The sequence below is a fragment of the Talpa occidentalis genome, unplaced genomic scaffold, assembly GCF_014898055.3.
Source record: "Talpa occidentalis isolate TD23 unplaced genomic scaffold, MPIMG_talOcc4v2.1 talOcc4.10, whole genome shotgun sequence".
In the NCBI taxonomy this organism is placed as follows: domain Eukaryota; kingdom Metazoa; phylum Chordata; class Mammalia; order Eulipotyphla; family Talpidae; genus Talpa; species Talpa occidentalis.
This window is the reverse complement of record NW_023600993.1, coordinates 19,334,619-19,350,941: the sequence shown is the minus strand read 5'-3', so window position 1 is coordinate 19,350,941 and position 16,323 is coordinate 19,334,619. Positions and strand designations below refer to the sequence as shown.

At 36.5% G+C, this 16,323-nt stretch overlaps 1 protein-coding gene across 4 annotated transcripts in view; it reads left to right on the top strand.

Moving 5' to 3' along the window:
• The window catches only part of NGLY1 (N-glycanase 1), a 39,871-nt gene that overhangs the window by 1,157 nt on the left and 22,391 nt on the right, over nt 1-16,323 (top strand). For 3 of the 4 annotated variants that reach the window (XM_037525255.2, XM_037525264.2, XM_037525278.2), the window contains 3 exons: nt 3,623-3,737; nt 5,919-6,164; nt 13,139-13,304. In XM_037525255.2, coding sequence (XP_037381152.1) covers nt 3,623-3,737; nt 5,919-6,164; nt 13,139-13,304 — 527 coding nt within the window. Of the gene's footprint in view, nt 1-447; nt 546-3,622; nt 3,738-5,918; nt 6,165-13,138; nt 13,305-16,323 lie in introns of those variants that run through there. The other variant, XM_037525273.2, reaches the window with a different exon arrangement.

Below are 16,323 nucleotides of genomic sequence, written 5' to 3'. Positions count from 1 at the left end.
GTTACTAGTGCAGTGTTTTCACCAATGGTAGTTCATGTAGGGATGCAACATGTGCACGGTATGCAGCTACACAGTTGTGACCTCTGTAGGGACTGCCTTCTTCCTCTGTGACAACTTCTCAACTCACTTTTTCTTCCCTGAGAGATTTAACAGCCCTTCAGACCACAAGGATAGGCTGCATCAGTGAACTCACAGACTGAGAGTTCTTCAGAGCCCATAGTCTGGGATCTTCCACCTGGGAAAAGCCACCCAAGTATTTAAACCCCACTATTCAGAAAAGGGAGGTGGCTTTATAATCAGGATTCTCTCCTGCTTTAAATTAAACCAAAAAATGCTAAAATCTGTGTATTTTGAGCGAGGAAATCTTTTGCAAGCAAATAATGACTTGGCATCATAATCAACATTATGAATGTTTACCAAACTCATAGAAGAAATTTGGCATGCTGTCAGTTCATGTTACATACAGTAAGGCTTATGTTTCTGATCTTTAAAAGGTTTTATCTAAAAAGGCATTTAGGAGCCTGGGACACATATAATTGGAGATGGTATGAAAAACTACCCTTTTTAGTTTGGCTTAAATAATGTTAGTCCCTACTCTTGTATTCTTAGAATTCAAACTCCTTCAGGCTTCTAGGGGGGGAAAGAACAGCATTTCTTCCCTGCCCACTCCAGTGACTTGCTGACCTAGTCACAGAAAAACCTTTCTTCTTTATCCCTAGCCACACTGCATTACAGATAAGCTAATCTATTTGCGAGTAGAGAAAATCAAGGTTTTCTGTTCCATTTGCTGCTTTGGGAAATTCATTAGCGTTAGAGATGGGACCATGTGTAAGGAATAATGTTTTGCTATTCCTTGCTCCTATCTCAAGTCTGCCTTACTATTTTATACAAGTGCTGAAATGAGAATTTCATTAGCAGTTTGTTTTTTTAAACAGCGGTAATGTGTCATAGTACACAAAGGTGGAAATAGTATATTTGGTTAAGTTTTAAATTTCTACACCAAATGATCTTTGTCCTATTCTCCAACTTAGTCATAAAGCTAATGAAATTATGGAATAAAGTATACACTAATTTCCATGCACAACTCGCCATGAATTTGGACCTTTTATCTTTTTTTCAGCTTGCTGGCTTCTAGTTAAAGATGAATTGTCCTCAAAAGAAAAGAAAAACAGAAATGATATGTGAGGGCCATAGATGTTTGTAAAAAATTTCTTACTAGAAACCAAAGAGGAAAATTGAAAGTACATAAAGCCCATAGCTGAGAAACTATACCAGCAATTACTTTTAAACAACCTGTGTCAAAATAATAAGCTATACCAGAACAATTAGTATAAGTTATATGAAAAAATTTTTTTAGCTAAGTTGGTTCTTTTTTTTCCCATTTTTCTTTTTTTTAAATTGAGACATTGGTTTACATCATTATTTGTGCCCTGTAGGTGTAGAATCACCTCCTTTCAGGTATTGTTACTATACTTCACCCACCACCAAAGCACCCACAGTCAATCTCTATAGTCATTTGTGCTTATAGGAGAATTTTCGAACCATGGTAAAAGAGGGAAGAAAAGCGAGAACATTAAGCCCAGTGAAAGGCTTTGAACATATAAGAAATCTAGAAGCCATTGGGGAAAAATTGATTAAAACAGTTTAAGCAGTGTTAGATCAGTAGGATATACCATCCTTGTGACACTGTAATATTCATCATCACCCTGTAAAATGTGTTTAGTGTCATGCATTATTTATCTATAACTGGCTTTGGTGATTGCCGAGTATTTTATAGCTTTATGTTTTTTGTTAAACTGGTAAGAAATGAAGGCACACTGAGGATACAGTGTGACATGGAAGTTAGAAGTACTTGACATTTTGCTCCCCTCAGGGCAGCACCCTATATCCAAAACCCAAATGTCAATGGTGCCAAGGTTGAGAAACCCTAATGTAATTTGGTCAGAATAATGTATTTTCTTTGTGATTGTAACTACATGATTCTCAGTTGATCTGTGGTGAAAAATAATGTTTTTGTTTTTAATTTCCAGTCCTTTTGTAAAATATAATGAAAATTCCATAACCATATCAAATTACTAAAAAAACTGAAAACTCAATTTCTGAATTTCACATGAGTAGATAACAAAGAGTTTGTAGATCACCAATCTGTGGACTTTGAGAAACACTATTTTAGAGCTTTTATCTTTGAATATTCTGTGATAAACTTGTATAATTTTTGAAATTAAGGTAAAGAGATTTGAAAAAGATGAATGTGGTATTTGTAACAGTTTGGCAACAGGTAGTTTCTTGATAGAAAACAAATGTGAAATTTGTTGAAATTTCTACAATTAAAAATCTTTTCCTTCATTATGTTTTTATATCACAATATCTAGAGAGCATATATTATTAGGGACAAAGATGGCTGCTACCCTTTCCCTACCCCTCCATTCCATACCCAAGGCAGGTGGTCTCAGCACTCCTTACTATGGACCCTTGACACAGCCTCAGAATTCTTCTCACAATGGTGTGCTAATGGAGCCCACTATCATTTATGTGGAGTGGTTATCAGAGATATGAAATCTAAATATTATCCTAGATTATGTTCTGAAGGGTTTCTGAGATTACCTTAACCTTATATTTTCTTTCTGAAAATAAATAAATTTTATTTATTTATTTATAAATCCCCTTTCTGATTTATCAAGGTTATTAAAAATCTCAAAACATATTGTTTTCATGTGCTTGTCTCATCCCATGTATACTACTCAAATCATAATGATCTGAAAAAATTCACATCTTCATTTTATTTTATTACCATACTAGCTGCGACAAAAATGTATCTTAAGCTGAGGTGGAACTTAATATAAAAACTGTTTAATCATTGGTCTAGAAAAGAAAGAGAATCAAGTGATATATCTAGGCTCATGTTTGTCAGGCATAAAATCTTTAAGGAATTATGATGTGCTTTTATGTAACTACTTAGTTTTATTTATTTCACAAATACTATGTTGGTACCATCTTTTTAAAAAGATTATTTGTACATACAAGAGCTGGGGTTCAGGCCAGAGGTGCAGGGGTGAGAGGATTCACCAGAGACAAAGTGGGGAGCAGAACAGGTGGATTGACTGAAATAAACTGCTGAAGGGAGCAGGAGAGGTCTGCTGTGCCATGTGGCCAGGGATCGAACTGGTGCTGCAGTGGCTGCAGGTAGCTTCATAGTGCTGCATCTTAATCCCTTGCACCACCAGGGAGACCCCTATGCTGGTACCTTTCTTGATGATTGAGGTCCATCAGAGCAAAACAGACAAAACTGCTGCCAGTTTATACGATTTTTTTACTTAGTAACCTAAATATTCAAAAAGTTTATTTTAGTGGCATAGAATTAAAATGTCACATGAATTTCCCTTGTAGCAGCATTGATATTAACAGTGGTAAAGTTAAATGGTAAGATCATAGTAAATGTACACTGAGGTAAGAATCACAAAATAAAGTCCCTTTTCTGTGCTGTGCTTCCTCTTTCTGTAAATTTGGGATGTATATCACTTATAGAGTTATAGTCAGTATAAAATGTGACAAGAAAATCCAAAATATTGTGAAGACTATAAACTGTTATATATAATCAGACTTTTTTTTTTTTTACAATCAGAAATCCTAATGATGAAAAATACAGATCTATCCGAATTGGAAACACAGCTTTTTCTACTAGACTGTTGCCTGTCAGAGGAGCTGTTGAATGTTTATTTGAAATGGGCTTTGAAGAGGTATGTACTTTTTTCTCCCCAATTTATATACATAGCATTCATTATAGTGTTAATGAATAATTGTTTAAGTACAATACTATTTCTTATTAATTAGTCTCATTTCAGAAATCCATGTCACAAGTTCTTCTTCACCTCTTAGATATTTTTGAAGTATCAGTAAATATACTTTGAAAGTACAGTAAAATATAGCAACTCTCCCATGGGAAAAATTCTTACAAGTCTTAGCCCTTTGGATTAGGGAGCTCAGACACACACCGCAAGACCAAATTTTATTTCATCATATACTTTCAGCAAAACCCTGATTTGTAAGCACATATGCATACTAATAGGATCTAACTACCTGTCTTCAGTACAAAATGAGGAAAGCTTGAAGTAAACACAGAAAAGCTGCATAGTTAACATACATGGGAGTTTTCTTCTGTGGCATGAGAATGATTGCAGTGTGTTTTGTGTTTAGATCAAAAGAAAAACATTTCCATCTTCTAGAATTTTGTAGCATAGTTTAATTTTATAACAATAAATAGAGTTACCAAGATTGTGAATTTTCTTTATATATGCTTAACCACTTGTAGTCTATGGACTATTGAAAGACGTCAAAGCAGATTTTGGAGACTCAGAATTATCAAGAGAAATTGTCAGACTCTCAGTCAGAACTGTCTAGAAATTGTCAGAGATATACTGAGTTGTTACAGGATGCATTTTCTTTGCTACCTCTTCAGATTCTGTTCTTGTCCATGAGGATACAGTAGTGAACAAGATAGACAAAGGCTCCATTTCACATGGAGTTTGCATTCTAATAGGTCAAACACAGACATGAAAACAAAGATGAATGCAAAGAAGGAAATAAGACCCAGTGATATATTAAGAGTGAGTTGTCATGGAAGGCCTCTGAGGAGATAACATTTGAGCCTGGGATGTGAGTGACAAGAAACAGTTCAGGTGCCTGAGGCGGAAGCATTCTAGCAGGAGTAGCTTTGACATAGAGAATAGTTGCAGAAGCAGGCAGAGGTGACCTCTCCTGCCGCGCCCACTGCTCCTCTCAGCAGTGTATTTTGTCAGTCTGCCTGTTCTATTCCCCGCTCTGGCTCTGGTGAATTCTCTCACCCTCCCGTGCTTCTGACTGCACCCAGTGCTTGTATAAATAAATAAATAATTTTTTTTTTTTAAAAAGCTTATTATGTTAGTCTCAATGAGAAACAGTTGTGGTTCTTGTAAGATTCATGAGGACAGAGCTTTTTGTCTGATTTGTTTCCTGTGTTGCTAGCTCCTGGAATAGTGCTAGTACATTTCAGCACTCAGTAAATATTTGTTGAATTAAAAACCAATAGCTGTGGAGATAGGGGAGAAGTAAAGGGACCCAGGATTTCTTTTTGAAAGAATCTACATAACTTGCAGATACATTGTATGTGGGGTATTAAGGGAAAGGATGACTTATAGATTTTGCTTTGAACAACTAAATAGTTGGGAGTATCATTAATTGAGATTGAGAAATCTTACAAAGGAGAAATCATTATCTATTTTTTGGATAGTTCTAACTGATATGCTCTAAAATATTCTAGTAGAGATGGCAATAAGCAGTTGAATATGAGTCTAACTCAAAAGGAGAAGTCAGACTGGAGATAAGTTACATCATCTGTTTTTAGTTATTAACAGATACCTCAACATAGAGAATAGAAGGGGAAAATTGATAACATTGTTCAGTTTGTTCAAGGAAATGGAGATTTTTCAAGTCAAATGACAGGAAAATTGAGAAAATAGTAACTGGAAAGTACTGATTTCTCATTATTGAATGTCACAGATTCAGTGAGATCAGATTTTCTTTCATTTAAATAATATTTGAGCACCAGGTAGGGTGACCAGTAGTCACAGTTTACCTGAAATTATCCTGGTTTTAACAATGAAAGGCTTACATTCCAGAAAACCACTCCGTATCAAGTAAACCTGAAGGTTGGTCACATCAGTGCCTGGTGATAATCCAGACTGAGACTTGAAAATAGTGGTTGATACAAATGAAATCAGGAAATTTCAGGAAAAAAGACCATGTTTTGATAAGACTAATTTACTTAAATTATACTGAAATTTTCTGACTGACTTTGGATGTCACACCTCAGGACTTGTATATATGGCTAGCTGTCACTATAAAGTAAATTTTTAAACTGTTCTTAATTTTATGCATTTCAGGGAGAAACACATCTTATCTTTCCTAAAAAAGCTTCAGTGGAGCAGTTGCAAAAAATTCGTGACCTGATTGCCATAGAGAGAAGTAGCAGATTGGATGGTTCAAATAAGAACCATAAAGTAGAGTTATCTCAGCAGCCTGCATCAACTACCCAGCTTCCTGCACCGCAGTCTTCAAATCCCAATGGGTTAACTCAGCATGCAGGGGACAGTGGAGGGCGGCCATCAAATCCATCATCTGCTCCAATGGTAATGTTGGAATTAAACCTTCCTTAACTTTTCCTTTCAAACTATTGAAATTACAAAAGCTTTGAATTTGTTATGGTTTATTCCTGAATTTATTCTTGGTTCTTATATCCAAAATTCCTCAGCTCTTTTAAAAAATTATCAAATTTGTAACAAATGTATGGAAAATGACTATCTTTTACTTATCTGGTGGTGGGTGTGTTGCAATTATAGATGCCTAAAGAGGTAGAATCCTATATTTCTGGGTCACATACAGTGTTGTAAAGCAGTGTTACCTTAATTTAAACTTACTGTTTCTGAATCTACTTAAGTTTTGTTTATCATTTATAAAGTGGCAGTAGTACCTAAATCAGTTATATAAATTAGACTGTCTTTAACCTAAAACACAGTAATTCATTTCCGGGACAGGGGTATGGCAGATTCAATTTCCTCTAATGCTTTAACAGTTCTGATCTAAAGTTTACCTACTGCTATTCACCATTGGGATTATTAATTGCAACAAATTAACCATTATTAGTGCCTCCATTCAATAAAAAAGTCAGCTTTTTAGGTTTAAGGTAAATGACAATGCATTAATTTACTGATAGTGGTTCTAGCAAATTAGTATAGTTTAGTTATTAGCCTACACAGACATATACTTCTGAAGCACTGAAATCAAATATCTGATGTACACGTTCTTGATATACCTAATGATCTCATTTGATAGGAAATTATCCTGTTTACAGGATTTCTTTTTGTTAAAGTTCTTTGTGTATTCTCCTGAATTTTCACTGTTAGGAAAACTTACTTGATATTTCTATAATAATTTTACCAGTAACTCACTTAAAGTCATATTCTTTTAATTTAATTTTGTTAAGACATCTTGTCATTCTCCACAAACAGTACTTTTTAGAGATCAATTATTAAATCTAGCCTTAATCTTCACCTGAATAATTACAGAGTCTTACACCTCACCTTCCTACTAGTGAAATGACTGGCGGTGATTCTTTTTTGTGGGCTGGGAAGGCCCTAAGTTTGTCTTTATAAAATAAAGGATAAAGGTGAATGACCCTGGCAGGGGAAGAAAACAGGTATTATCTTTTTATATAAGGCTTTTTATATAATTCTTACTGAGTGATTTTCAATTTTTTGTGTGTGGAGGATTAACTCCACTCTTTTTTGATTGTACTTCTTACCGGTAGTAAAATGTTGAGTTCATAATCCAGTAAACTGTCTTTGTACTCATAACTTAAATACTTCTGTATTAATATGTACCTTCCACAACAATCATAAAGGGTTGAAATATAAAATAAATCCAAAATGCACCCAGTGGCATCTTTTGTGTCCCTCTCTTTAGCATGTATATTCCACCTTGGAATGTCTGAGGTCTTCATCAGTTTTGCAGTTAGGGTTGATGCAGATACAGACAGTGCATTTTACTTTTTTCTTGGTCTTTAGCACCTTTTCTTTTGATTTTTCTAATTATAGTGTTAGAATATATTTTTTTAAAAAATTTATTTCTGCATACAAGAACTGGGGTGTAGGCCAGAGGTGCGGGGCAGGGGGTGTGAAAGAGAATTCACCAAAGACAGAATAAGGAGCAGAACAGGCAGATCTACTGAAATACACTGCTGAGGGGAGCAGCAGGTGAGACAGGAGAGGTCTGCTGCACCATGTGGGTCAGCTCCCTGGCCCACATGGGAATCAAACTCATGCTGCAGTTGCTGGCAGTAGCTTGATAGCGCTTTCTTTAACCCCTGTACCACCAGGAAAGCCCTACTTTGCATGTTTTGAAGATTATTCATATTGTAAGATGTTTCAATATTTTGTTCCTTTTTATTGCTTAATCCTTGATGGACATTTGGGTTATTTCCAGTCTTTGTCTATTGTGAATAGTGCCACTACAAGGCTTTGTGTGGACATAGGATTTCATGTTTCTTGGGTAGATGCCTAGGGTTGGGACAACTGGGTTTTGTAACAAGTTTATATTCAATGTTTTTTTTTTTTTTTTAAAGATTATTTTATTTTATACAAGCATTGGGTACAGTCAGAAGCGTGGGAGGGTGAGAGAATTCACCAGAGCCAGAGCGGGTAGCAGAGCAGGCAGAAGGATCGATGTATACTGCTGAGGGGAGCAGCGGGTGGCAGGAGAGGTCCACGCGTCATGTGGGACCTTCCTCCGGTGGCAGGGGAGCAGCCAGGAATCGAACCGGCGCTGCAGAGGCTGTGGGCAGATTCGCAACCCAGCGCTCAACCACTGCGCCACCGGGGAGGCCCTATATTCAATGTTTTAAGAAATTGCCAAACTGTTTTCCAAAGTTGTACCATTTTACATTCTTAGCAACTATGTATGAAGGTTTCAGTTTCTAAATATCCTTGCCAACACTGACATTTGTTATTGTCTTTTTTATTATAACTGTTTTAGTGGCTATTAAGTAGTGTTTCATTGTGACTTTAGTTTGTATTTTCCTAATGACCCCAGTTCTTGTATGTATAAATAAATAAATCTTTAAAAAAAAGTAAAATACGGTCTCCCTTGTGGCACAGGGGGTTAAGACACAACCTATGAAACTATTTGCAGCCTTTGCAGCACGAGTTCGATCTCCTGCCAGGGAGCTGACTCACAGACCTCTCCTGTCTCGCCTGCTGCTCCCCTCAGCAGTGTATTTCAGTCAGTCTGCCTGTTCTGTTCCCCACGCGGTCTCTGGTGAATCCTTCCCCCCACACACACACACCTCTGGCCTGTACCCCGGTTCTTATATAATATACCTAGGTACCCTTCAATAGGGAATTACTTATGTCATGACACATCCTTATATTGGCATTTTTAGCATCTGTCAATAATGATGAGGTTTATTTTGACATGACAAGTAGTAGTATGTGGAAAGAAAGTAAACTGCGAATTCTAAAACAATGTATTGTGTATATGTGTATAATATGTCATTTTTTTCTTATAAAAATACACATTCATTTCACAAGGTCTGGAAAGACATACACAGATATTTTAGCCATAATTTCCTCTGAGAAGTAAAATTGTAGGTGATTTCATAGTATTTATACCATTTAAATATCATCTGAATTATTTTGCAACATATATTACTTTTGTAAGCAATAAATGAATTTTTTATAATAAATAAGCTTAGTGAAGTCACAAGTTCATTAAACCTATCATTAAAAAATGTCTCAAACAAAACTTTTGTATTTAAAAACAGGTTCTACAAAAATTCAAAACCAAAACAAATCTTAAAAATCTATAGAATTGATGCTCTTAGAGGGGAGCAGAGCGGAGAAGGGGGCCAGTGTATTGTGGTCGAAGATTATGGGTGTTTTGGTGGTGGGCCTGGTGTGGCAACATAAACCTGAGAAGATGTAAACTTGTGTCCCCAGATGATGTAAGCCATCATTACAGCAATAAAAATAATACAATTAAAAAAAAAAAAACAGGTTTTAAATTTTAAAATAACTCAAGCAAAGGGTTATATGAAGGTAGAAAGAAACTATAGGTTTGGGAAGCCTTGGTCCTTTACTAAAGAAGTGAATTTGCTAGTCCAGCTTCCACTGCTTACATTGAAATATAATAAAATGTATACTTTGTCCTTTATTATTAAGAGTCTTAAATATATCTCATATTAGAAGCCAAATAATTGAAACCAAAGTATTATTAGTGAAGAGAAAAATGTTTTTACTCTAAAACAGATTTGACAATTTAAACTTCCATTCGTACTCCAAATAACTTTTACTCTCACAAGCAATTAGCTGCTGCCTTTATGGACATGGTTACCCAGCTGCTGTAATTGCCATGCAATCAGCAAAACTCTATTTTTATGAGTTAGGTTTTTTTTAGTTGTACCAATGAATATGTAAAGAAATAAGGCAAGAAAATAAACTTTATTGTTCAAGATCATTTGAATGCCACTAAAATCACAACAAATGAGGTAATTTCCAGATTGAAAAGTATTAAATTGAAAATAAAAATACTCAGGATGAGTTCTTACCCTTCTTGGTAAATAAAAATCTGCATTAAAAAAAAAATACCAATGTAAGTATCTTTTTTTAATAAAAATTCTTTCAAATGAAAATGAAGAAATTTCCCTCTTTCATATTTCTATAACAATCTGGTAAAGGACGTGTTCCTCCCCATTGTGAATACCCAGGATTTCTCATCACAGGTCTTCATCAGGCTTATTCAGCCATCTCTAACACTCATTCTTTCTGCTAATGGAGGAATGTGCCCTTTCCTAATAAATATTCTTCCTCCATCCCTGTATCCCTCTCTCCCCACCATGGACTGTGTCCAGTCTTGAACCTCCTCTTTTCTTAGGGATTCTTCTCATGGCATTTAAACCTTGCTTTAAGTAAGTTTTCATCTAAGTTTGGGCCATTGGCATCAGAAAACCTGCACATGCAGATTCGAGGACGTCACCCAGACTGGCTAAACCAGAAAGGGAGAAGGGGAACTTGGGAATGGTCAAGAACCCTTCTTTCTTTTTTTTTTTTTTAAAGATTTATTTATTTTATACAAGCACTGGGTACATTCAGAAGCGCGGGAGGGTGAGAGGATTCACCAGAGCCAGGAACAGAACAGGCAGACTGACGAAGTACACTGCTGAGGGGAGCAGCGGGCACCGCAGGAGAGGTCTGTCATGCCATGTGGGACCCTTGCCCAGCAGCCGGGGATCGAAGGCAGCTTTGCAGCCCAGCACTCAACTGCTGTGCCACCGGGAAGGCCCCCTTCTCCTTTCTTAGAAACAGGCCAACCCACAAATATCTGCGTATCCCACATTATCTGAATTGGCTAACTTTGTGAGATCTCAGTAGATTGTGATTTTTTTTTTTTTTTGGCATTAAAATGTAGCTGTTGAAGGGCTCATACTAAGAAGTAGAAGTGTTAACCCAACTGTTTTCTTTTTGCTGTTTATGCTTACATTATTGGTATTAATCTTAATGTCTAGCATTCTTTGTAATCGTCTTAAATCTAGGCTGACAGTTAATACAATCTATAAATCCACTTAACCAGGCACATTGAACTGTAAACCTTTGTAACATAATGAAGGTAGAAGTAGGAGTGAGCCATGCCACGGTTAGCTCCTCTTCTCTGGATAACTTCTCTAGCTTGAGAGGGAACCACTGGTAATCCATGTAGTAAATAGTATTATAACTTAATTGCTTCACTTTTTGGACAAAAAAAGTTACATAAATACAAGTTCCAGTATTTTTTACCCACATTCCAGTGGACCCTCTGACTGTTCGTTTGGTGCACTAAGTCTGTCTTAGGGTACCACTTAATAAGTAAGACTCTTAGGACTCATTTCCTGTATTAACTTATTACATTTTACTAAGATCATCAACTTCCTCCATGCTGCTAAATTTGATGGACTTTTTTTTCAGTTCATTTTTTTTTTCATCATTTGAAATCTTTAGCTCAGTTATTCTCCTGTTGCTAGTTAGTCAACTGTTGACCTAGTTCCTTATTATCAAAAATACATGCATTTTTCCTAATTTATATATTTTTCACTTTTACTGCCTCCTGACTCTCCATTTCAGTCACTAGGACCTGTTAATTCTACTTCCTAAGTACTTTTCATATCCATTTGCTTTTTCTCTCACTACTTTTACCAATCCAGTTTATGCCACCAGTTCTGTCAGAAATTTGAAGTAGTTTTCCATTGGGGGACTGATACCTGCTTTTGCCACATTACAACCAGAGTGATATTCTAAAAATACAAGTCTAATCTTTTTACTGCCTTGCTTAAATCTCTTTAATAATTTCCTATTACAAATGGAAGCAAGCAAGAAGGATCTAGCTGCTTACTAATTGAACTTCATCTTTAGCTTTTCTCTGTAGTCATTTTCCCTCAGAATTTTAAAGATTTGCTTCATTATTTTCAATAAGATGTCTGATATCAATGCAGTTTTTAGGATTTTGTTTTTACCTTTAGTGTTACAAAAAGTCACTAATATATGCCCAGTTTATTGTTGTTTTCCATTCATACCAGCTCTTTCTTCAAATCTCAGAAATTTGTTTCCATTATTTCTTTGAGAAAGTTTTCCATTTTTCTCGATCCTACTTACTTTTTTTTTTTTTTTCAAAGATTTATTTATGTATACAAGAACTGGGTACAGGCCAGAGGTGTGTGGGGGGTGAGAGGATTCACCAGAGACAGAGAGGTGAACAGAACAGGCGGATTGACTGAAATACACTGCTGAGGGGAGCAGCGGGCAAGTCAGGAGAGGTCTGCTGTGCTATGTGGGTAGCTCCCTGGCTGGGGATCAAACTTGTGCTGCAGAAGCTGCGGATTGCTTCATAGTGCTGTGCTTAACCACTTGGGCCACCCAAGAGGCCCTATCCTACTCTCTAAGCTGGAGTTGGGAACTTTGTGTTTGTCCTCCATGTCTTTTCATGCAGTATTCTCAGAAAATGTCTTGGCTCAAACTTCTAACCAATTGATCATTCTTTAGCTGTGTTTATTCTACTATTTGACACTGTCTGTGCTTGCTTCATTTTAGTGTTTAAATTTTTTAATATCCGGGATCCTAGTTGTCTTTTTTTGAGCACAGTATACTCTCAAACTTTTGAAGATAGACCTTTTTACTCATTTTCTGTGTTTCCTGCCATGACTGCAGGGTTAGTTTTTCTGATGTTGATTCTAACATATCAACATATGATTCAGAGCTCCTAACCTGTCTGTGAGTACTGCATCTGCTGCCAGCATCTGTGAGGAGGGGCAGTACATCCTGCAAGGTGGGTTATGTCAGAAGTAACTGTTCTGAGTATGGATATTGTTCTCTCCTTTTGGGAATCTAAGCATCCTAACTCACTGAGGCAACAGTTATCGTCTAAGTTTGTAAAGATTTTTGAGCATAATTACATTTCAGTGAATCTATGCACTTTTAATCTGTGAACTCATCAAACCTGTTTTTCATGTTCTTTTTATAGCATATGTTAAAATGCTAATTTCAGTGTTGTTTTTTTTTTTTTTTTTTTTTTTTCCTGTTAGGTCACCGCTGATCCAGTCATTCTAAAAGTTCTTCGGTCCAACATTCAGCATGTGCTGGTCTATGAGAACCTTGCTCTCCAGGAGAAAGCATTGGCTTGTATTCCAGTCCAGGAACTAAAAAGGAGATCACAAGAAAAGTTATCTAGAGCAAAAAAATTGGATAAAGGTAGTGGCTTTATATAACCATTCATTCCTAAATATGCCTTGCTGCTAAGTAAAATGTATATACATTATATATATCTAACCTATTTGTATTTGGATTTTTAAGAAGTACATCAACAGTTATGGTAAAACTTAGTTATGGTAAAAACTAGTCCATGGGATATACAATGGAACTATTAGTGAATTTTAAAGTTGGTAGGTATGGTATTATTAAAATGAGTCAAAGATTGGGCTTTTTTAAAACATCATGAGGGATGAGTTGAACTTACAACCTGAGATGCCAAAGGACATATTAAGGCAGGAGTCATGTATTTCCCCCCAAATGTAGTGAACTGCATGCATGGAAGCAGAAAAGTATGGGCTCTGTATAGGCAACAACGAATAATGCATTCTGGCTGTTTATGGGGAAGGGAATGGGTAAAATAGTAGTGAGACATCGGGTTGGCTGAGACCATATTTTGATTGACAGTGAATTTCAGCAGAGCAGTGTATCTCTAATTTATTTTTATAATTTTAATCTTTAAAAGAACAATTAGTGGTTAAATTAAATGAAGAATGCATCTATTAGGATTCTGAAATATAGAATAAGCATCCAAGAATGCACATATCTTATTAGTCATAAGGCTGATGTTACAGTGTTAGTATGATTGAACTTAAAATAAAATGTTATAGAATCTTACTCATTAGAAAGTAGGAAACAAAATGATTTCTCAGGGAAATCAGGTGTTCTTGATTATTCAGTTCAGCAAGGTTGATCATTGAAGCTTTAAGCACATGAGTGACATCAGAGGTGTGATTAAGGACAATTAATATAGCAATAACTTGTTTTTGTTTTTTTTTTTAAAGATTTTATTTATTTTTGCATAGGACAACTACAGTGTAGAACAGAGGTTGGGTGGTGAAAGGATTCACCAGAGACAGAGTGGGGAGCAGAACAGGCAGATCTATTGAAATACACTGGTAAGGGGAGCAGCGGGTGAGACAGTAGAGGTCTGCTATGCCATATGTGAGTTAGCTCCCTGGCCAAAGATCAAGACTATCGCGGATCAAGACTATTAAACTATCACGGTGATAGCTCTGAGACTTAACCCGTAGGCCACCAGGGAGACCCTAGCAATAACTTGTAAGATGAACAAGAATTCAGAAAGTGCAAGCAAAGAAGAGTTAAAATACAATAGTAATAGAATTTACATTAGAGGAATAGAAGGGTGAGCAGGGTATTGTGACTACATAGGATAAGGAGGATGTGAGAGTTGTGGAGGTGAAAGAATGTGTGATATTTGCAGATATGAGTACAGTTGATATGACAGACAGTTGTGTGTACATAAGAAAAATGTCAAAGAGTACTGTCTGGTTTTGTATCCAGGCAACTGGAAGGTTAGAAGAGTCAATAGGAATAGGTTTTGAATGATATTCCAGTTTGAGGAATCGCTGGACAACATCTTGCCTTCCAGGTGCAAATGTCGGCCTGGCAGTTTGTTAAGAGGTCAAGCATTGACATATGCTTTAAGGTAAGAGGTAAAGCCATGCAAGTAGATGAGATTGCTGAGATTGAAAAGGGAAGGGTAGAGACTGCAAAGGTTTTAGGAAAAAGGGTAGCACTAGCCACATATGAGTATTTACATTTAAATTAGTCTAAATTAAATTTTAAAATTGAGTTTTTAGTTATAGTCAATACATTTCAAGTACTTTATAGTCACAAGTTATTGGAGAGTGCCAGTATTGACTATCTTCATTATTGTAGAAATTCCATTGGCTAGTACTGTTCTGGAAAAATAGTAGGATACTAAAAAATAAAAAAGTAAGAGTAATAATGAAGGAAATGTAAACATACAATGAAAGAAGTAGAATGGTAGGCATAAAGAATGTATCAATTGGGGTTATGAATCATGATGACCCCAGTGACTTAGGATTTATTTTCTCAAGTAAGAAATTATTGAAGGGGACCTCCCCGGTGGCACAGCGGTTGAGTGCTGGGCTGCGAAGCTGCCCGCAGCCTCTGCAGCGCCGGTTCGATCTCCGGCCACCAGCGAGGGTCCCACATGGTGCACAGACCTCGCTCTCTGCCTCACTCCCTGCTCTGGCTCTGGTGAATTCTCTCACACTCCCACGCTTCAGACTGTGCCCAGTGCTTGTATAAACAAACAAACAAACAAATAAATCTTTAGGGGAAAAAAAAAGAAATTATTGAAGGTAGTCAGTCTAGTGCTAGTGGTAAGTTCTAAGATATTATCAGAGGGCTGGGTGCCTCTCTTGGCTGTGGCATACATGGTTTCTATCCTCTTGGTTACCATAGAGTCCAAGATGACTGCTAGAGCTCCAGCCATTACATATGTAGACCAAGCATCAGGAAGAAGAAAGAGAGAAAAAGCAAGGTTATACCTCTAAACTGAGCCTTTTCTCTTGAAGCAGCCTTCCTTGGAATCTCACACAAAGCTTAGTCATTTGGTATCTCTTAGCTACAGTGATCTGTAGTCTTTTAGCTGGTACATAGCATTTCCAAATAAATCAGAATTCTATAAAGAAAGGAGAGTGGCAATTGGATATTGTATGGCAACTTAAAGTCTCTGTCCCAGAAGCTGACACTGAGATGTTGACAAAGCCTCTACAGTCCAGGTTGATGACTTCTTTTATTCATGCAATGGGATCTTTTTCCCTCCAGACAAAATCTTATTCTGGGTTTAAGAACTGCGAAGTGTTCTTGTTTTAAAATAAAAGCAGCAGCCTTGGAGTCCTGCCCACTGAGACACCTCCAGAGGTAGTTTAAGCATGATTTGATAACTCTGGCCTAGAATATTGAAGGTTTGTTGTGACAGAGGGTTCCAAATACTGGTGAAACACCTTTGTGTCAGTTTAGAAAGGTGATAACAAAAATACTAAATTGAATATGAAGACATAGGGGCAGAATATTGAGTCTTAATGGTATGTGTAAGGATGAGGCTATCTCTACTGATATTTTTACTGGTTTCCTTCTCATTCTCTTTTTTTCACTGATGTCTGGTTTTTGTAAGAGAGCATTGAGA